The 21,857-nt window shown below is 40.3% G+C and overlaps 1 protein-coding gene across 1 annotated transcript in view; it reads left to right on the top strand.

The window, feature by feature from the left end:
• The window catches only part of Gfm1 (G elongation factor mitochondrial 1), a 41,519-nt gene that overhangs the window by 3,362 nt on the left and 16,300 nt on the right, over positions 1–21,857 (top strand). Inside the window, exons 4-11 of the mRNA XM_005077948.4 lie at positions 2,431–2,635; positions 5,457–5,573; positions 7,397–7,547; positions 11,062–11,216; positions 12,577–12,661; positions 15,925–16,062; positions 17,557–17,658; positions 19,204–19,260. Of these exons, the coding sequence (XP_005078005.1) occupies positions 2,431–2,635; positions 5,457–5,573; positions 7,397–7,547; positions 11,062–11,216; positions 12,577–12,661; positions 15,925–16,062; positions 17,557–17,658; positions 19,204–19,260 (1,010 nt within the window). The remainder of the gene's footprint in view (positions 1–2,430; positions 2,636–5,456; positions 5,574–7,396; positions 7,548–11,061; positions 11,217–12,576; positions 12,662–15,924; positions 16,063–17,556; positions 17,659–19,203; positions 19,261–21,857) is intronic.

The raw sequence follows: 21,857 nt of genomic DNA, 5'->3' as shown, positions 1-21,857 counted from the left end.
TCCATCTTTGAGTGTCACACTGTAAAAGTACAAAAATGACAGACTAGAGACCCACCATGGAGGGCGGGGGAGGAGGGGAGGGAGCGGGAGCTTGGTTTGACATGTGAAACAAGCTTGTTTCTAACTTAAATAAAAATAAAAAAAAAAAAGAAAAAGAAAAAAAACTGAATTTCTGTCAGATTTAGGATTCATCTGTATGTGACTTGCAATTCTAGCATTCCCTAATATCCTTTAGAAGCAATCCTGTTGAGCCTTGATCCTGATACAGGGTGTATAAAATTGGTGACATGAGGAGTCTGCATCACAATTTAAAGAAGGGTATAATGAGCATAGATTAAAAACTTTGAATTGTGCCTGGCTAGTTAGTTTTTTGTCAACTTGACAAAAACTAGAGTCAATGGGAAGATAAAATGCCACCATCAAATTGCCTCTAGGCATGTCTGTGGGGCCTTTTATCAATTGCTAATTGATACAGGGCCAAGCCCACTGGGCACAGCCTCTAACCCCCTCCCCACATGTATACAGGTGGACTAAGCAAGCCAGTATACAGCCTCCATGATCTCTGCTTTAGTTCATGCTCTGAGTTTCTGCACGGTTTCCCTCTTGGTGGACTGCAACCTGTAAGCCAAATAAAACTTTTCCTTTCAGATTGCTTTTGGTCATGGTGTTTTATCCAAAAAAAAAAGGGGGGGTGGGGGATGACTGACTAATACAGATCTTGGGTTGTGGTTACTGTGACAGTCCTGACCTGTTGTTTCAGAGAGGATTGCAGGAACACTTTGGAACTTTAAGCTGAGACAGCCATCGAGTGCGTAGAACTTTAATGTGTTATTGTGGCTGCTTAGAAAGTAGGAATTCTAAAAGAGAAGCCAATGAGGTGGGGCTTGTGAGGGTCCAGAGGGAAACAAAGGCTGCATCAGGACCACTTATGTGATATTTTGAACTAAGAATAAGGGGTCTGGTCAGCTGGGGCTGGAGACTCGGTTGTGTTTAAAACTGAAGAGAAACATTTGTTCTGCTGAGACAATCCATGCTGGTCAGCCGGAGGTGAGAACTTAGCAGTCATTGAGAAAAAGCCAGCATCCCTGAGGTAAAATCTTCTGGGAGTATTTCCCAGGGTCAGCACACAAAAGCTGTGGTCCAGGGAAGACCAAGATTTCATGTCATGCTGGAACTGAACTTGGTAATATGTAAGTCGTCCAAGTAGAGCTGATTTTGACAGCATGACACGGTCGGTCTTGGAGAGCAGCTGAAGCCTGGCTCTGTGAGAGGCCATTGGTGTGAGTGCAGCCCCAGGTGCCGTAGAAGGCCCAGGATTGACAAGGTCATGGAGAGAGGTTGAGGCTTGGCGTCATGTGATAGGGTTAGCCCTGAAGAGATCCCTAGAAGAGATTGTAGATCCAGTTTCAGTGGAGACCCCAACGTTTTGGAGGTGCAGGATGACCACCACGGACAGCAGGCAGCTGTGGGGTGAAGCCGGCCTGAACCTAGTAGAGAAGCTATGTGTGTGTTGTGGATGGTAGAGCCGGATAAGTGGAGCTTCCCTTTGGAACTTTTCCACTCTTGAAGTTTGGTTTTGCTCTGACTTGATTGTGCCTGTGTGCTGACTCTTGTGTTTTTATTTCACGGAATCCACAGTTAGGAGATCATGGCTGTTTTAGAGAGTCTTTTTTTTTTTTTTTTCTATTTCAGAGAGTCTTTAGACTACTAAAGACATTGTTTTTAAAGCCTGGGACTCTTGTATTGGTATGTCAGGTTGACAAGAGATACGTTTTTTGTTGTTGTTGTTAGTTTTTTTTTTTTTTTTTGTGGAACTGACACAACCTAGAGTCAAGTGGGAACAGAAACCTCATTTGTGAAAATACCTCTGTGGCAAGGGAGGTCAATGCAATATGGAATATAATATATTTATTTACCAGAGAAAGAGCTTACACACAAGCTTGAAAGGTCAGAAGCGTGGCAGGCTTCCAATAGAGAGCGACCGTTTATTTTTTCTTTTCCCTAAATATCCCACCTGTGCTAATCTCCCTACCCCCCCCCCTTTTGGGCATGGAGAGTTTAGTGGGCTCACCCCTACACCTCTGTCAGATTGCCTGCGGAAAATTCTGTGGGGGCATTTCTTAATTTCTATTGGACAGGAAAACTCAGCCCCCTGGGAGGAGGTCACCCTTCTAGACAGGTGATTTGGGGGTCATATAAGAAAGTGGGTGGAGCTAGCCATGAGGAACAATGAGTAAGAAACCATGGTCTCAGCCTCCATTCCTGCCTTGACTTCCTCCCTTGGCTTCCCCGGATGGTGGCCTGCAGCCTGTATGCCAGGTAAACCCTCTACTCTCCAGGTTGTTTTATCACAGCAACAGGAAACCTAACAAGGACTAATAGTTTGTATATTAGAAATTCAAACTGTTCTTTAAAACCCTCCTCATTTAGGCCATGTGGACTTCACAATAGAAGTGGAAAGGGCCCTGCGGGTGTTGGATGGTGCGATCCTTGTTCTCTGTGCTGTTGGTGGAGTACAGTGCCAGACCATGACTGTCAATCGTCAGATGAAGCGCTACAACGTTCCATTTTTAACCTTCATTAACAAGCTGGACCGATTGGGCTCCAACCCAGCCAGGGCCCTTCAACAAATGAGGTACTGAGCCTCCAGAATACCTATCTAGACAGCAGACCACATATTCAGGGCAATTAATTCAGTTATTCAATTGTATCCTGAAGTTTTTTTTTTTTTCTTGTTTCAAAAATGTATTTCTGTGAGTCTTAGTAAATGGAACAACCTCAGTGGTTTAATTTTCCTTGGTAAAAATCTTTTGGGTCCTTATTTTACTTGTGTTTGGCACCAGAAGAACTCTTTCCACCAGTTCTTTTTCTGTTCTCTGAGGAGCTTCTCTTTCTACATTATTTAATTACTCTGGTTCTTTGACTTCTGTTTGTATTTCTCATTTTGGAACTCTTGTGAAGCAGATTTGGGACATGGATCTGGCCTTCATGTCTTGTCTCCTGTCATACTTTTTTTTTGGTTTTTCGAAACATGGTTTCTTTGTATTGCTTTGCAGGCTGTCCTAGCTTTTGTAGACCAAGTTGGTCTCGAACTCACAGAGATCTGCCTGCCTCTGTCTCCTGAGCGCTGGGATTAAAGACGTGCGCCACCACTGCCCAGCCTGTCATACTTTCTTACTTTCAAACCTTTCCCTCTTATTATGCACTGACTCATGGGAGACCCCTTTTTATTAGTGTGTGTGTGTGTGTGTGTGTGTGTGTGTGTGTGTGTGAGATAAGGGAAGTTAATGTAATATGGAAATTAATATATTTATTTACCAGAGAAAGAACTTACACACAAGCTGGATGATCAGAAGCTTGGCAGGCTTCCCAGAGAGAGAGAGGTTTTCCTTTTTCCTTCCTTAAATATCTCACCTGTGCCCATCCCCACTCTCCCCCCATCTCTGCCCTTTTGGGCGTGGACAGTATTGTGGGCTCACCCCTACATATGTGTGTGTATGTGTGTGTGTGTGTGTGTGTGTGTGTGAGAGAGAGAGAGAGAGAGAGAGAGAGAGAGAGAGAGAGAGAGAGAGAGAGAGGGAGGGAGGGAGGGAGGGAGGGAGGGAGGGAGGGAGGGAGGGAGGGAGGGAGGGAGAGAGAGAGAGAGAGAGAGAGAGAGAGAGAGAGAGAGAGAGAGAGAGAGAGAGAGAGAGAGAGAGAGATGGGTGAGAGAGATGGGTGGAGCTGCCATGCCATTCACACATGGGAATCAGGACAGCTCTGTGGTTTTGGATCCTTCTACATGGGCTCCAGTGTAATTGAATTTTGAGTTACCAAACTTTTGTGGAGAGTGTTTCTAGTAATTGAGCAATCTTACTGGCCTAAACAGAACTTTTGAGGTTAATTTTTACTTGTGAATTTGATAGTCACCTGTGACTTTTCTGTTACTTAGCCTTTTAAAAATATCCAGCAGTTTTACAGCTAATTTCCATAAATTTTTTGCTATTTTAACTTTTTTTTTCATAGAGGTACTTTACAGATCTCTAAATTTGGTCTGGAGAAATAACTCAGTGGTAGAGCACTTGCCTAGCGTGTATCACCTTGGTTTAATCCCTAGCACTTCAAAATCTTGATCTAAATCTTATTTTCTTTCCTCTGGTAACTATTCTTGTATATTAATATATTTCTTTAAAAAATTTATTCAAGTAGTTATTTTTGTTTATGTGTCTGTGTAAATGTATACCATGTTTATTTTTGTTTATGTGTCTGTGTAAGTGTATACCATGTTTATTTATGTTTTTGTGTCTGTGTAAGTGTGTACCATGTTTATTTTTGTTTATGTGTCTGTGTAAGTGTGTACCATGAGTGCCGGTGTTCAGGGAGCTGAGAAGGAGGTGTTAGAACTCCAGGAGCTTGTTGCAGAGGTCCTTTTGTCCCAGCTGGTCCCTCCGCCCTTCAAATGAACACACGGACCTTTTATTAGTTATTAAACTGTCTAGGGCTTCTTACTGGCTAGCTCTGCGTTAATTATTAACCCATATCTATTAATGTATGTATTTCTACATGGACTCTTACTGGAGAATGCCTGGTGTGTCCTACTATCCCAGATTCCACATGATGACACCTTTGCCTGCCACATGGTGACTATGTGTGGCCGCCACTCTACCTACCTTTCCTAGAATTCTCCTTGTCTCCTAGACCTGCCTATCTTCCTGCCTCATTCACTAAACAGTATTTATTTATCAACCAATAAGAGAAACATATATACAGAAGGACATCCCCCCATCATGAGCTGGAGTTACAGGCAGTTGTGAACCTGCTGCAGATGCTGAGAAACCAGTTCAGTCCTTTATAGAGGAGCTTTTAACCACTGAGCCATCTTTTAATCCCCAGATATTAGTACGTGCCTTATGCTCACCCTTTTTCTGTAAGCTCTTGACTTCTTCAAATACTAGTCATGTCCTCTTAACTCTCTGTCCGTAGTTACACATGGAGTCCTAACTTACACTAAATGGTGCCACCAGAATGTATTTCTTCTCAAGGTGGAGTCCCTCCTGGTAACTGTGTTCTGTTCAGTGCACATGGGTAGTTGTGGGTAATGCTTTCCTCTGAGAACTCCCCCTCTGAATGACTGAATGACTATCTTTCTGTCTCTTGATTTAAGAATGAGAAGTAGGCTGCTATCCTGCCATCTTTAATTTCCTGGCTATTGGTTTTTCTATCTTTCCCTTCTGCTCTGGATGAGCATATTCAGGGAGTCTGGGATAAAGGTTATTTTGAGTTCTTTGTTGTTGGGGAAGTGGGTGAGCCTCTTTTTTTTCTTTTTAGCTCTTGAGTTTAGATGTCTGTTGCAGTTGCTTTTACTTCTATCCTCACCCATCCTGCTCAGGTCTCTTATGTCTGCCATTGCTTTTTTGCCTTTTGTCATTTCAAAATAATTTTGAGAGAAGAGGCAAACAAATACTTTTTTTTTCCAGATCCAAACTAAATCACAATGCAGCATTTGTGCAAATACCCATTGGTTTGGAGGGTGATTTTAAGGGTATTATAGACCTCATTGAGGAACGAGCTATATACTTTGATGGAGACTTTGGGTAAGTGCTAAAATACACTACTAAAATCTTCTGAAACCTTTTAAAAACATCAAAAAGGAAGGCATAAGTTAAACATAGACTATCTTTTTGAAATGTACCTGAATGTCATTCCTAAAGGTGAATTTAATGTCTTAAAATTAATTATTTTTAGTATTCATTCTAGAGAGATATATGTCACTTCTTTGGAATGCACTCATATCACATACTGTGCATGCATGAGCCTCTACCCCTGTTTTTGGGGAGGTATTCCTACTTAGCTCAGGCTTAGCTTGGGCTTACTTTATTGGGCTGGAAATGTAGCTCTGTGAGAGAGCACAGGCTAGACTTCAACTCACTATCCTCTTGCCTCAGCTTCCAAGTGCTGGGATTGCAATTTGGAGTAAGAAATTGACCAAGCATTCTTCAACCTTAACACCAGTTCTTGACTCATCTAGAGCCATGGTTCTCAACCATCTTAATTCTGCAACCCCTTACTACAGTTCTTCAGGTTGTGGTGACCCCCAATGATAAAATTATTTTACTGCTACTTCATAACTGCAATTTTGCTACCATTATGAGTCATAATGTAAATATCTGATATGCAGGATATTTGATATATGATCCCCCCCCACCTCCACCCTGAGCAAGTGATCATGGCCCACAGATTGGGAACTGCTACTCTAGGGGCTGAAAAGGAAAGTAATAAAACACACCAGCTGTAACAACTGGAAGGTATAACACACTTGATATTTAACATCATTCTCAAAGTATTTCAAGCTATTTATTTTAAATGAAAAACTAGACCCGATGGTGGAAGCCTGTCAGCCTAGCACTTAGGAGCTGAGTCTGGAGCAAGCCTAAGCCGGCTTTGGGGGCACAAGCAAGATTCTGCCACAGGCCACCCCACCCCATCAAGACAGGTGGTAGTGGTGGTTCAGAATAGACTACAGGACTATTTTTTACTGCCATCTAACTGGAAAACAGGCAAAGAAAAGGAAATACCATGTATTTAATACCTGAATTACAGCAGCATGAAACTGCTGCTAACACTGTAAGAAAGTTTCTAACATCTGCACTTTAAATGAGAAAACTGGTTTAAACAAGCCAAGTGCCTCCAAGCTAACCTGTTTGAAGCCTGTATAAGCTTTTGAAAATTCTATTAACAAGGGAACTAAGATCTGAAGACTGAATTCTTTAAGGTACTGAAGTTTTTGGTCTATTCTGAACCACTACCACTGTCTTAATGGGATGGGCTGGGTTCTGAGGCTGAATCTTGCTTGTTTTGCTCTTTTTGAGATGGTCTCTCCTGGCTGACCTGGAACTTGTCATGTTGACCAGGCTGTTCTCAAACTCACAGAGCTCTAACTGCCTCTGCCTTCTGAGCACTGGGACCAAAGGCATGTGCCACCACACTCGGTTCCCAAGTCATTGTTTTGACCTCATGTTCTGTGGCTCATTTTAATCTCTGGAATAAGATAAGCCAGTTGGTATTAAATTGGGAAGGATTTTATATTTCATCATGTGTCTGTTCTGAAAAATTTGACATGCTGAAGAATAGGAATGACATGATGCCTTATAACATCAAGGATACTTTTGTTTCTCTCATAGTGAACTGTGTTGAGTTTAGGCTCTTCTGTTCCCTGCTAGTACATTCTTGAGCAAATGACTTCGTCCGTTAAAGTAGTTTTGCTGTTTTGTCTGAACTGTAAGGAAGAGGTTGACGTATTTGCTCAGGGTTTTTGTCAGAACAGCAACAAAACACCTTAGCTGTTAACATACGTTTGATGTTTTATGTTTGACCAAACATTCCTAGAGTTACTATAGTAAAGCATTCTTTTTCTTAGTCAGATTGTTCGATATGGTGAGATTCCAGCAGAATTGAGGGCTGCAGCAGCTGACCACCGGCAGGAACTAATTGAATGTGTTGCTAACTCAGATGAGCAACTTGGTGAGCTGTTCCTGGAAGAAAAAATCCCCTCAGTTTCTGATTTAAAGGCAAGTACTCTCAAAATAAATCTTTTTTAAAACATTTTTTAAAATGTGTGTGGCTGTTTTTTTTTTTTTTTTTTTTTGGTTTTGTTTTGTTTAGTTTTGTTTTGCCTGCATGCAGTTCCTATAGAGGCCAAGAGAGGGCATTGTATTCCCCAGAACTGGCATTGCAGATGGTTGTGAATGGCCTTATGGGTGCTTGGACTCCAACCCTGGTTCTTTGGAAGAATGTGCCATCTTTCCAGTTCCTCAAGTCTTATATAATGAAAAAGAGGTTGATATGGGAGCAAAGGACATGATTCTTTTGTTAATGGGCTTTATTAATGAAATCTGATTTAAAATATTAATATAATTGACTTCCATAAAAATGAAGAATCTTGCCAGAGGCTTTTGAATAAACATTTCTCCAAAGAAGATATTCAAGTGTCAGTACATGAAAAGATATTCTCCAGTACTTAATCATTAGAAAAAATACAAATCAAAGCCACAGTGAGATACCATTTATACCATTATAAGACCAACCAACCAACTATCCAAATAACTGAAGAACCCGGAAAGCATGTATTGATGTAGATGTGTAGACACCCTTGTACCTTCCTGGTAGAAATGTGACAAACACTGTGGAAGACAGTATGGCAGTGAGCCTCTCCCTGGAGGCTCCTCCCGAGAAGAAAGGGTCTCAGCTGGTATAGGTGTGCCCAGCATCTACTGAAGCACTATCCACCACAGTCAAGTACCCTGTCTCAAAAACAAACAAAAGTAAGTAATGATTACTTGAGTTGTTAGAGACCCTTTATTTGGGGGAATTATTGTTTTAATTGGAGAATATAAGAATTTTGAAGATGGATAATGATGAGAGCAGCAGAGCATTCTGGATGGACAGAGTGTTGTTGAGCTATATGCTTCAGATGGTTAAAATGGTAAATTTTATGTGTTTTTAAAAAGACATTAATCTTTTTTTAAACCACTTGATATGCCTAACAGAGATCAGATAGGTAATTATTGTATATAAGATGTTATACTTAAATGTAAATTCAATAAATCAGAAACAAGAAAGAACCCTATTGCAGCTGAGGGTCCTTCCTGATTTTCTTTGGAATGTTAGCCTAGGACCCTGTCTTGTAATGTGAGTTCTTTGATATACTCAAAAGAGTTAGCAGTTTAGCCCTGGTGTGAGTAGGGAATACTCATAGAACATATAAGTGGTCTAGCCCTAAATAGTCGAGTATTATATATTGGGAACCACAATGGAGAGGGGTGTGTGTATGTCTTATTATTAAAAATGTGTCAAGTTTTAAAGATTATTTCCATGTTTAGTAACTGACTGGGATTCACAGAATTTAGCACATGGATGTAATTACAACTTTTATCAAGTCCATGGACAGAAAACTAAGTGAAGGGAAAAGGCACATGAGAGAGTCTGAAGGAGACAATGTGTGAGCCTCTAGAGGAATCTCACAGAATTCATTCCTTCAGCAAGAAGTTGTGACAGCTCCTGGATCTACCAAGGAAGCTTAGGCTGTCTGATGTAGACACTGGTAATCCTAGCCCTGGGAGACTGAGACAGGAAAACCCCAGGTTTGAGGTCAGCCTGGGCTGCATAGGTAGGCCATGTTTCAAAAAATCTAAACCAAACTGAACAATGTGAAAATGAGAGAAACTCAGTGCCTAAGATGACTATTGGGGTCTACTCAGCATGTACTCAAATTTTGGTCTCTCGAAGGAGAGTGTTTAACACCTGCCATATTGTGCTGAGCATCAGCTGAGCAAACAGTTGCTGCTCGCTCACAATGATGCGATCTTCCTGAGACCTGTGGTACTGGGTCTCAGGACTGTGCAGGGGTCATGTGGGCATGTGTTAGCTTCTGTGCTGTGGTTTGATGCTTATTGAAGTGTTGAAAAACAGCAACTTTAAAGGTGAAAATGATTGTTATGAAAACAAGGGAAATTTTTGGAAAATGGAAACTTTGTTAGACTGTTTTGTGGGATGGGTTTGATTTATCCTACCTTTCTCCCTATTTACCACCTTCATATAATTCCATGTTTTATAGATGTAGACTAAATATCCTAATGGTACTGTATCCCTGTTTGCATATTAGAGAGAAATGACAAGACATTATATGAAATGACTTGATAGCCTAATTGCTTGTCCCATAGTCATATCTGAGGAATAGAAACAGCACAAGTGTTTAAAGTAATTTCAAGCAGTAATTGCTTACTCTATACATCTCTTCCCTTTTTATATCCCTGTTCATGTGCTCAGTTCTTATCTGGCTTTTATTATAGTGATATTTATAGATATTTATAAATTTTGTCTATGAATGTTTTGTTCTAAGGTTTTGTGATCATTTGTGAGTGCATGGGTGTGCTTGGGTGTGTGGTGGTGGTTCTAAGTCTTGAACCCCTTGGTGGGGCCAGCTTTTTATTGTCCTTGGGAACAGAGGCAGGCAGATCTCAGTGAGTTTGAGGTTAGCCAGGAACATCTAATGAGACCTAGTCTCAAAAAACAACAAAAGCGGTTTAAGGGACAAGAGGATTTATTTGCTGGCAATTTCAAGCTACAGTTGGTTCTTACTGGGAAGTCAGCTGGAACTTGAGAGAGCTGGTTACAGTACATCCATCAGAAGCAGAGAGAGCAGTGGATCTCACAGTACATCCATTCAGAAGTAAGCAGTGGATCTCATAGTACATCCATTCAGAAGTGAGCAGTGGATCTCATAGCACATCCATTCAGAAGTGAGCAGTGGATCTCACAGTACATCCATTCAGAAATGAGCAGTGGATCTTATAGCACATCCATTCAGAAATGAGCAGTGGATCGATGCATGCATGCTTGTATTCAGCTCAGTTTTTCTTTTTCATTCAGTCCAGGGCCCAGCCTATGAGATGGTGCCTCCCAAATTCAGTGTGAGTCTTCCTACCTCAATTAATGTTATCAAAATAATCCCCCAAAGACATTTTTGGAGGTGAGGTTTACCCCTCCCGTGATTCTGAACTGTGTCAAGTTGACAATTAAAACTAGCCTTCACTTAGAGTAAATTCTCCCTTATCCCATAAGACCATTTCTCTAACCTGTTCTAAAAACATGTTTCTGATAAGTCCAGAGATTTGATTCTTGCTTTTGTTTGTTTTGTTTTTGAGACAGGGTTTTACTATATAACCTTGACTAGATGGCTTTATACTCATAGAGATCCACCTGCCTTTGCCTCCAAGTACTGGGATTTACCACACCCAGCTTTGTATGTGTGCCTGTGCGTGTGTGCGTGTGTACACCTCTTTTAGTACCAAATAAAAAGGAACAGTTTTAGGACTGTCAAAAGTAATTATTTCATAAATCACTACATGGCCTTAAGAAAAGCAATTTTCTCCCTGGTTTTCAATATGTTGACTGAGTTATTGAGATGTTATCTTGTTCCTTCCCTAGAACCAGCACTCTGGAGTATCAGTTCATTTTATCTGTTTGTTCATAATTGACCTGAAGCATAAATTGTTATGCTAACATGAATCATTTTCTCTATAGATGGCAATCCGAAGAGCGACACTGAGTCGATCCTTCACTCCTGTGTTCTTGGGAAGTGCTCTGAAGAACAAAGGAGTCCAGCCTCTTCTGGATGCTGTTTTAGAATACCTTCCCAATCCATCTGAAGTCCAGAACTATGCTATACTCAACCAGGAGTGAGTATGGCTACCCAGACCTTGGTTTGTGAAAAGATACTTTAACGCTTACACACTGTGAAGAGGTTTAAAGATTGGTCTTTTATTTATTCCTATGATTTTCTTTCCTGATACACAAAAATCACCATTTTAGTTGGATATCAATTTTGGTGTACAGAAAAATATTTACTACATGAGTACCCATATATTTGTGACTTAGAAGTATGATTTGTGGACTGGAGAGATAGCTCAGAGGTTAATATCACTGACTACTCTTCCAGAGGTCCTAAATTCAATTCCTAGCAGCCACATGATGGTTCACAACCATTTATAATGAGGTCTGATGCTCTCTTCTGCTGTGTAGGGAGAACACTATAAGCATAGTAATTAAATCTTTTTTTAAAAAGCATGATTTGTTCTATTATCTCTCAAGGTTTTTAGTATTAACTTTTTTTCATTCAGTATCGTTTATTTTCAGTTACAGAATTATTTAACTTAAAAAAAAAAAGAAACTCAGGCTGGTGAGATAGTCCATCAGATAAAGGTGTCTGCTGCCAGGCTTCATGACCTCCGTTTGATCCCCAGGGCCCACATGGTGGAAGGAGAGAACCAACTCATAGATGTGTCCTCTGAGCTCTACATACATACACATAAAATAAAATAAATAAAATGTAAAGCAACAACTAGGAGAGAAACTTTTTTAAAGGCTTTCCTGAACTTATTCCGCATACTCTGGAGTATTTAAACCTACCTTGGTCCTGTCTGTAGAGTTACAAACCTGTAGGACCCAGTCTTATTGAACCCTTTCAGTGAAACTCTGTAAATCAGAAGCTGTTAGCAGACATATGCTTTTCCTCTTAGATAAGAACACATTGGGATGGGTGAAATATTAATGGGTAGGTAGATGACTCAGCGGGTAAGGTGCTTGCTGCTGAAGTGAAGACATATGTAAGAAGCCATGTTTGATGGCGTGCTTGCAAAGAGTTGTGGTAGTGTGGGAGGGGACAGTGTGGAGACAGCCTAGTGGCAGGTTCTGTAAGAAACCCTGTCTCGGCCGGAGTTGGTGGTGCACGCCTTTAATCCCAGACTTGGGAGGCAGAGGCAGGTGGATCTCTGTGAGTTTGAGGCCAGCCTGGTCTACAGAGCAAGTTCCAGGCCAGACTCCGAAGCCACAGAGAGAAACCCTGTGTCAAAAAGCCAAAAAGAAAAAAGAAGAAGAAGAAGAGGGCAGAGAGTGATGGAGCAGGACAACTGAAGTCATCCTCTGGCCTCCATCCATGCGTGCAGATACATGCATACACACACGTATATACTACCACATGTATACAACACATACAGGGACATACTATGTATTATAGTTTTATATTTCTTTTATTTAAAGTGACTCAAAAGAGAAGACCAAAATCTTAATGAACTCCAAAAGAGACAATTCCCACCCATTTGTGGGCCTGGCTTTTAAGCTGGAGGTAAGATGCTATCTAACGTATTTACTGCTCTCTGTAGTTTTCTCTTACTACGCTCTTAACCCTGTTATAAAATGACTCTGTACACCCTTGTGAAATACGTAGGGAGGCAGAAGACACAAGAATGGCTAGAGCCTTTAGTGATAAGTTGGTAGTTCCTTGTTTTTAGATGTAGTTAGTTAACTCTTTGCAGTTTTAAAATGTAAAGTTTTATAGAAGCTGTACTCTACATAATTTTACCTTGGTATTTCTATTTAAAATAGCTATATCCACAATCCATGTTTCTGTAAATTGTTGTAAAATTTAATGTATTATTTTGTGTTGGGTCTTGTATGTAGCCCAGGCTGGCCCCAAATTCACAATCCTCTTGCTACGGCCTCTTGAGATGTGGGGTGACAAGTGTGCCATCATAACCAGCTTAGTTTAAGCATTTTAAGTGGTATTATAAAATTATATTAAGTAGTTCGGGGTGGTGACAAACACCTTAATCCCAGCACAGGGATTAATGTTAGGCAGAGACAGGCAGATCTCTAAATTTAAAGCCTGCTTGATCTACATAAAGAGTTCCAGGACAGACAGAGTTACCCTGTTTCAAAAAGCAAAAACAAAACAAGCATGTTAAATAAGTATGCATAAATGACTTAAAGTCATCTAATTTTTAGACATTATTATAAACAAAAGTGGGTCCACTTTTAGAAAAAAAATTTGTTCTGAGTCACTTATGAATGGACTCAACCTAGCTCTGTTTTTAAAACCGAAATCTGTAGATAGTTGTAAATGTACAGGTATTGCTGTTTTTGTAAGTAAATTGCAGTGTGTCTTTACAGTACAATATTATTTAGACTTCAAAAACTAAGAAAATTATTTATTTTAATGATTTATTTATTTTTTTGTTTATGTGTTATCTGTGTACCGAGGTCGAAGAGGGTGTTGGTTCTCTGGAGTAGGAGTTACAGACAGTTGTGAGTTGCCATGTGGATACTGGGAAATGAATCCAGATCCTTGCAAGAGCAGCAAGTGCTCTTCACTGCTAAGCTATCGCTCCAGCCAGAATGCCAACCTATTTTTATATATATTTTTTGAGACAGGGTTTCTCTGTGGCTTTGGAGGCTGTCCTGGAATTTGCTCTTGTAGACCAGGCTTGTCTCAAACTCACAGAGATTCGCCTGCCTCTGCCTCCCAAGTGTTGGGATTAAAGGCGTGTACCACCACCACAAGGTACCTATTTTTTACATGGGAAGTTATTTATTTAAAAGAACATATTTTAGATTTGCAGAAAAATCATAAAGGTTTGTACAGAGAATTCATCCATTTCTTCTTAGTACACATTATTACAACTAATGGAATAATATTAATTTACTACTAATATCAAATATTTATGGTTATTTTGTTTACATCCCCTTTTTGTTTGTAATCCATTCAGCTAGCACATTAGATTAAATTATCTTCTCTCCTTAAACTCCTGTCCTAGCTAGTTTTATGTCACCTTGACATAAGCTAGAATCACTTTGGAAAAGAGAACTTCAACTGAGAAAATAGTCCTTCCAGCTTGGCCTGTAGTGCATTTTCTTGAATGATGGTTGATGTAGGCAGTGCCATCCTGGCCAGTATTCCTGGTTCTGTAAGAAAGCAGACTGAAGCTGGGCGGTGGTGGCGCACACCTTTAATCGCAGCACTCGGGAGGCAGAGGCAGGCGGATCTCTGTGAGTTCGAGGCCGGGCTGGACCGATATCCTCCAAAACAATACAGAGAAACCCTGTCTCGTAAAAACCAAAAAAATAAAATAAAAAATAAAAAGAAAGCAGATTGAGCAAGCCACGGGGAGCAAGCCAATAAGCAGCACACTTCCATGGCCTTTGCATCAGCTCCTGCCTCCAGGTTTCGGCCCTGCTTGAGTTCCTGTTCTGATGTCCCTCAGTCCTGGACTATTCTGGAACTCTAAATGGAAGTAAACCCTTCTGACCATGGTGTTTATCACAGCAACAGAAGCCTAAGATAGCTCCTATAAACCATCCTTAGATTTTTTTTTTCCTTGCTTCCCATGTCCTTCATATTTTTGAGAAGGGCTAGTCCAGGAAGTCTTTGAATTTGAGATTTCCTGATGTTTCTGTGAGGATTAGATTGGGACGATGGGTAACAGGAATGTGACTGCAGAGGAACATGTCATCCTTGACAAATACCAAGCATGCAGCTTTTTACTATTATGATGACCTTGCTCACCTGACTCAGGTAGGGTTTGTCAGGTTTCTTTCCATAAAATTGCTCTTTGTTTTCTTTCCTTTTCTTATTACACGCTTTAAAAAGAAGTTGTTGCATTTGGCTGTTAAGTGACTTCTCAAGAGGAAAGAAACAATTGTCTTTTCACCCAGATAGGACACCAGTGACAGACCAAACACATTTGTCTACCTAAGTTTATCTAGCTTGGTGAGCCAGTGAATTTTCTGGGGCAGCCTACAGTAGCATGGAGGTCCCTAGAAAGCTTCAGCACCAAAAACTCCACCCCATGGTGATGCTTCCTGAAAGCCATGTCCCTGGAATCACTGCCCAGCTGGCAGGCTGCAGCACCAACACATCCCCTCTTCCCCAGATACCGTTTCTGCTTCCAACCACAGGGAGGCACTCATGATCTTAGAACATTCTGAGCTCTCTGAGTCTTACAAGGTTAATTAATTTCCTGGGTCTCATGAGCTCCACTCTTCTCTCCATGCAGGAATGTGTAGAAAATGCTTCCTTTAGGAGGAAATGGCTGCTTTCTATATGTTTATAGTATAGTTGTATTTTGTTTACGAATTATTTTTAATTAGCGTTTTTGTGTGGGGTGTGCAAAGGAGTTCAGGTGCCCACAGCAGCTGGAAGAGGGAATCAGATCCCCTAGAGCTAAAGCTACAGGCAGTGTGAGCTGCCTAATGTGGGTACTGGGAACTGACCTTGGAGAAGCAACAGGTGCCACTGAGCCATTTCTTATTTTGTAATTTTAAATATCTTTTATCCTTTTATTATTAAGGTCAAGGTGTTTTACTTATTTATATAAACTTTTGCTAACAAATTTGAATTTTTAAAACAATTGGCTTTTAAATTTATACTAAAACATTTCATTTTTAAATTGGGGGCTCTCTTTGTATATATTTTGGTGATATATACTTTTATTTTCTGGTTTTGTCTCTTCATTGTTAATATAGCTAGAATTTGTTTTGATTTGTGAGGTTGAATCTTTTCTCTTTCAGGCATTTCTTTTGTTCTTCTAAAAATGCACTCTTGACTTGTAGGCAGGCCGTTTTGGACAGTTAACTTATGTCCGCAATTATCAAGGTGAACTAAAGAAGGGTGACACCATCTACAACACAAGGACAGGGAAGAAGGTGCGAGTGCAGCGGCTAGTTCGCATGCATGCTGACATGATGGAGGCAAGTATATCCCTGAGACTGCTGGCTTCTCTAGCAGGGTGAAGCAGATGTCCTTCTGGGTGTCTGAGCTCCAGCAGAGCATTCACTTTGCTTGAACACACGCTCTCCTGCTTCCTCTGAACTCGGCTGTGTGGTAACTGAGCTGGCACCTTGCTCTAGGTGAAGTAAATTGGCAGGTGTTAAGAACTTGGTTTATTCCCAGAGAAGGTAGCTCTACTTCTCAGAGGCCAAGGTTCAGAGACTCTAGGATTTAACCCAAGTGCTTTCTTGAGAGCAGCTGTGAAGGTTTATAAATTCAGGAATCGAGGGCAAAATCACCAGGCCAGCCTGAAATGCATAAGGAACTCTGTTGGGAGAGAGAGAAAAAGCATTAGGAGCATTTAGAAATGCAGTTCTTGAACACAAATGAGTAGTAAATAAAATTCACACAGTTTTCTACCTAGTTTGATGAATTTGCTTTCTGAAATAAGCTTGCAGTGAATGTACTGGTTAGTGTTAGAACCTATATCCCTGTTCAACATGGGATTTAGTACTTGATTCAAGAGCTACAAAGATGCTGGCATTGGAGGTACGTGTTCAGGAAGTGAAGACAGGATCACAAGGCAGGGCCATGTTGCTTCCAGAATCCTCTTGAAGATCTGTAACTTCTCAAGGTGCAGTCCGTGTCTTTGACTTATGTTTGAATTGGCTCTGAATGTGTCTTAGCCTTTTGAAGTCCTTATAGACAGGCTGTGGCAGGAATGCTGGCTGAGTGCTGAAGCCACTCCTCTCTCTAGTGTAGCTGTGTTGTCAGCCTATTGGTTTAAGTAAAAACAGGAAGTTTTTGGAAGACATACCTTTTGTTTCTTGGAAGATAAAATGGCAGTCACTAAACTTGATAGCATTGCAAAATAGGCAGCAAGGGGCAGGCTAAAGGGTTAGTAATTGTCACAGATATTTCTTGCCAACCTCTAGCAAATGTGTATCATCAAAGAAAGACGCTCCCCCCACAGCTATCATGAATGAACCATGAGTAGGGAAGGACAATAACTCGGAAGCTTGGTGGCAGCAGTGCTTTGTTCTAGCTTTCCTGTGTTTTTGTAATGCTTGCATCTGTAAGAAATTAAAAATATTTTTAGTACAATGGCTTCCATTCTTCTGCCTTTGTTTACAAAACTTCCTTTGTAGTTTCCCTTGTATGTATGTCCCTCTGGCCTCACTGTCCTGAGGCAGCAGAGTATAACTCCTCCTTTTAAAACAGACCAATTAAAGAAGCCATAGCTCTGGAATTTTCTACTGAGTATAAAATCTTGTCTGTTCAGATAGATAGCATCTTAAAGACCTGTTGAGGACATGTCTTGGCATGATTGGTTGTTGGCATTGGATTTGCTAATTGTAGAATCCAGGAAGAATTTCTGCATTGCTTATGTGCAGTATGTTTACAGTGCAGTTACTTCATACTGTGCCTTGACTTACTTTATGTGCAAGTATAATTTGCATTGTGTCTTTATTTAGGATGTTGAAGAAGTATATGCTGGAGACATATGTGCATTATTTGGCATTGACTGTGCAAGTGGAGACACATTCACAAACAAAAATAACAGTGGCCTTTCTATGGTAAGCCATGTAACTGCTAAGCTACTCATCATTTGCATTTTAAGTGTCTATTTTTAGATAGTATATTTTACATTGCAGCAAAACAGCTACAAAGGTTTGCATTGAATGCCACAGGCAAGTTCATCATGACCTTTGTTGGTTGTAGCTCTCTAAATATCAGCTAGATAAGTGGTTAGTAAAAACATTCCACAGTCCTCCAAAGCTTTAAATGTGGAAGAAAATCTCTACTAGATAAAACCTGGAAAATGTAGCTCCTGCTCTTCTCCCCTGAGGTCTGCTGCCCTCACTTTTAATTATTGTCATTATCAGGCTGTTCCCAGTGGAGTACTACTTATCAAATCAGTCACTGGAATATGACCTCTTCCTAAGCTAGGAAACTATAAAGCTAGACTATAATATTTAGAATAAATTTGGGGATAACAACATGTATATGCTTAGAAGGTGTCTTAATGCCAGGCGGTGGTGGTATACTCTTTTAATTCCAGCATTCAGGAGGCAGAGGCAGGTGGATCTCTGTGAGTTCGAGGCCAGCCTATGTTCCAGGATATCCAGGGCTGTTAGAAAAAAACCAAAACAACAACAAAAACCAACAGCAACAAATTATTCTCTGAGTTTAGTAGATTATTATAAGACCATTCAAAATCCATAAATCGGCAATTTTTAAGATCTCATTAAGGACATTTTATATTTTAGATTAGGCCTTATATAAGTGCTTGTCATCATCTGGAGAGATGATTTAGTGGGTAAGAGCTCTCTTTACTTTTGCAGAGGAACCAGGTTGGGTTTCCAGCACACATATGGTGGCATACAGCTACCTAACTCCAGTTGCAGGGATCCAACACTTTTTTCTATCCTTCCCAGGCTCCTGCGCAAACTTGGTGCACATACGTACATGTCCACAAAACACTCAACTTACATACATAAGTAGAGGCTTGCCACTGCATTATGAAGTGGCTAGTTGTGGTGGGAATTGTTCACTTAGACACTGAAGGAAGTGGGTCTTGGTTAGTCTCACTTCTGTCCAATACTGCTTGTGTGGTTCTTGACCAAGTTACTTTTGGTCCTTTCAAGCCTTTAGTAACTTGACTTGTAACATGAAGATAGTTCCTGCTTCTTAGAGTTGTCATTGATCAAATAAGATGTGTGTATAAAGACTCTGGGTCCCCTTCTGTTTCCCTTATTGTAAATAAAACATAATAACTTATCAGAAGATTGCAGCAGCAAATGTAGAACAAGCAATAAGAATATATGCCCACAAAAAAAGAATTCCATATGCCAATATTTAATTAACTTCATTATAGTGATTATGTTAAATAGTTAGATCAATAAATTAGATAAATTACTTTATTTGGGGAGCTAGGAGTTCATGTAAGTATACATGAGTTTACTAATGTTACATTCTTACTTTAATACAAAACAGACGAAGACCCATATTGTCCATCCTAAGATGTTGGCTAGTGTGCCCTTTGTTTTGTTGTTAAGTAGTATGCTAATTACTGAGTCATAAAACTTTCATTTTGTGTTTTCTTTAAAAATGTTTTCTAGGAATCAATTCATGTTCCTGAACCTGTCATTTCAGTAGCAATGAAGCCTTCTAACAAGGTAGGAGTTGAAGCTTCAACAAATTGCTCTAAACTTGAGCTTTCTTTGGTCATTCTCCATGTTGCATGTGGTGTCTTGCAGAAAGCAGCACTGAGCTGGTTTCTGCTCCTTTTGTTGGTACAGAGATGGGCCTTTTCATTTAGTAGTTGGTCCTCAGTGTAATTGAAGGGATGGATGGCATTTAACAGTAGAGAGAACTTAGTAACTCTTTATCGTTAACATCATCTACCTTCTTGGAGTCTTAAAATTATTGAAAGGGGAGAAAAAGGTGTTTGTCTCAAGTTGTATTGAAACTTCATTATCAATACTTTACAGTGTTGAACAGTTAAACACTTTGTGGATTATAATACATTTTATGGATTTGTGGTAACACACTGAAGTGTCTTATTATGGCATCACAAGCCAATGGGACAATGTTTTAAAACTTCAACTATAATTTCATATTTAGGCTTTTAAACTTGCATAATGTTTTTACAGTTATATAATTAGTTTTGATATCATTTGGCATTCTACAAAGCCAAAATTGTTTGAATGCCTTGCATTCATATTGCTCTCCTTTGGAATCAGTTCACTCTTGAGCCATAATTATTTGGTTTTTAAGTTGCTTTGTTGGAGTTAATTCATTATGTATTGAGTGAACACTTTAAGACATCTTGCCATCTGAGAATTATCATTTACATATTTGTCCTCTAGGATACATTACTAACAACTGAGAACCTGTGGGATTTTTCCACATCATTTTCCAATATAGAAAAGAGAAACTCAAGGGGGCAAAAACCATGAAAACAGCCCATCCTCTTGGGATCTCATGGGGGGGGGAGGTAAGCCTTGTGGCTTACATCTCTGAAAGATACCTTTGCTTGTTTCAAGTTCTTTCTAAGGCTCACTAGCAAAGTTAGAAATGAAAGGCCTCTCTGTACCTTTTGTTCCTACATTCAGAACTTCTAGTGAATAGCTCACAATGACAGAGGATATCATGTGAACCAGGGGATTTTTGGTGTCCTTGTCTACTTATGCATTAAAAGTGTCTTCTCACAAGTGAATTGATTTTAATCAACTGATGACATCTCTCTCACTGTAAAGCCTTGAGTTTTGGTAGTGAGCAAGGCCAATGCTTCTGCTGAGTGGGGGGCATCTGGCTAGTGCAGAGAAAAGTCAAGAGTTACTTAAATGCACTAACCTAGAGACTGACTGCCCTCATGTGTGCTGCCTGTGTGGCCTTGAGCAAGTTAGTTCTGTCTACATATTTACATTACAGTTGAATTTGAGATAGCATGCACAGTACGCATTATAGCTCCAAGCATGTGATTAATGCTGCCACTGTTACTCCTCATACAGGACCTGTTTGTTTTTTATTGATATCATAAGAAATTTCCAAAAATGTAGTAACCTAAAACAACACCAATGTATTTATTTTATAGTTTTGTAGATCAGAGATTGATATGATTCACTACAGTTTAAATTAATCAAGCAGGAATATATTTGTATGTGTGTGTATCTGTCTGTCTGTCTGTCTGCCTGCCCCTTTTAGTGTGTGCAGGCATGTGTTCATGAAGGTCAAAGGACAACCTCATGTTTTGACCATCACCTTCCACCTAGTTTACGAGAGGGTCTCTTGGTGGTTTACCCATGTGTGTGCCAGCTAGCTTGCCTGCTACCTTCCAGTGATTTTCGTGTCTCTGCCACTCATCTAGCCATGGGAGCCCTTTGAGCTGTCTCCCCAGCTCAGGGTTGTATTCTTCTTGGAAGTTCTAAGGGAAAAACCTTTTCATTGGTTACTCACGTTTGTGGGGAGAACTTGTCTCCTAAGGGTGTATGATTGGGGTTTCCATTTTTTCTTCACTTCAGGGTCATTCCTAGCTTCCAGAGCTACCCACCTCTTTTTTGGCTTATGGTCTCCTCTGTCATTTTTAGATGTCATGGATTTTTAAAAATTATGTGTATGTGTGTCTGTCTGTGTATGGATATATTCATGTAGAAGTCAATGGCATCTGATCCCCTGGAGTTCTAGTTACAGGTGGTCATGAGCCACCTGACGTGGGTGCTGGGAACTAAGCTCAGGTCCTCTGGAAGTTCTCTCAACCACTGAAACACCTTTCCAGTGTTCCCTTCCCTCTCCCACCATTTTTAATGCTGGCAGCAATGGGTTGGGTCCTGTTCCTGCCTTTCTTTCATCATCGTATTGCTTTACGATTCTGTCTGCCTTCTTGTATCTGCAAAGGATCTTGTGCTATATTGAGCCTACTCTGACAATTCATAGAATGCTCCCTATCTCAAGAGTTGGGAGAAGTGTGTGACTTATCCTGCTTACAATGTGGAATTAAAGTACAAAGGTATATCAGATAACCAAGGAGATTGTTTTGATGTGCTATTTCCTTTGCTGTTGATCTTAAAAGAGAAGTAAAAGCGCTTGTCTCTACAGAAAAGTCTTGGTAAACATGCTGACTATATTATATAAAGGATCTCCAAAAGTGTCAGGCGCTTCCTTTCACTCAGGCCGTTCCCACAGATGGATAGTTTGGTCAGTGGGATAGGAAGTGACAGCTAAGTCTTGGACCCTTGTTTTCTGTCTTGGTATGAAGAGAAAATCCTGTTCA

The sequence above is a fragment of the Mesocricetus auratus genome, unplaced genomic scaffold (genome assembly GCF_017639785.1).
Source record: "Mesocricetus auratus isolate SY011 unplaced genomic scaffold, BCM_Maur_2.0 Super-Scaffold_100011, whole genome shotgun sequence".
Lineage (NCBI taxonomy): Eukaryota > Metazoa > Chordata > Mammalia > Rodentia > Cricetidae > Mesocricetus > Mesocricetus auratus.
This window is presented reverse-complemented; position numbering and strand designations above follow the sequence as displayed.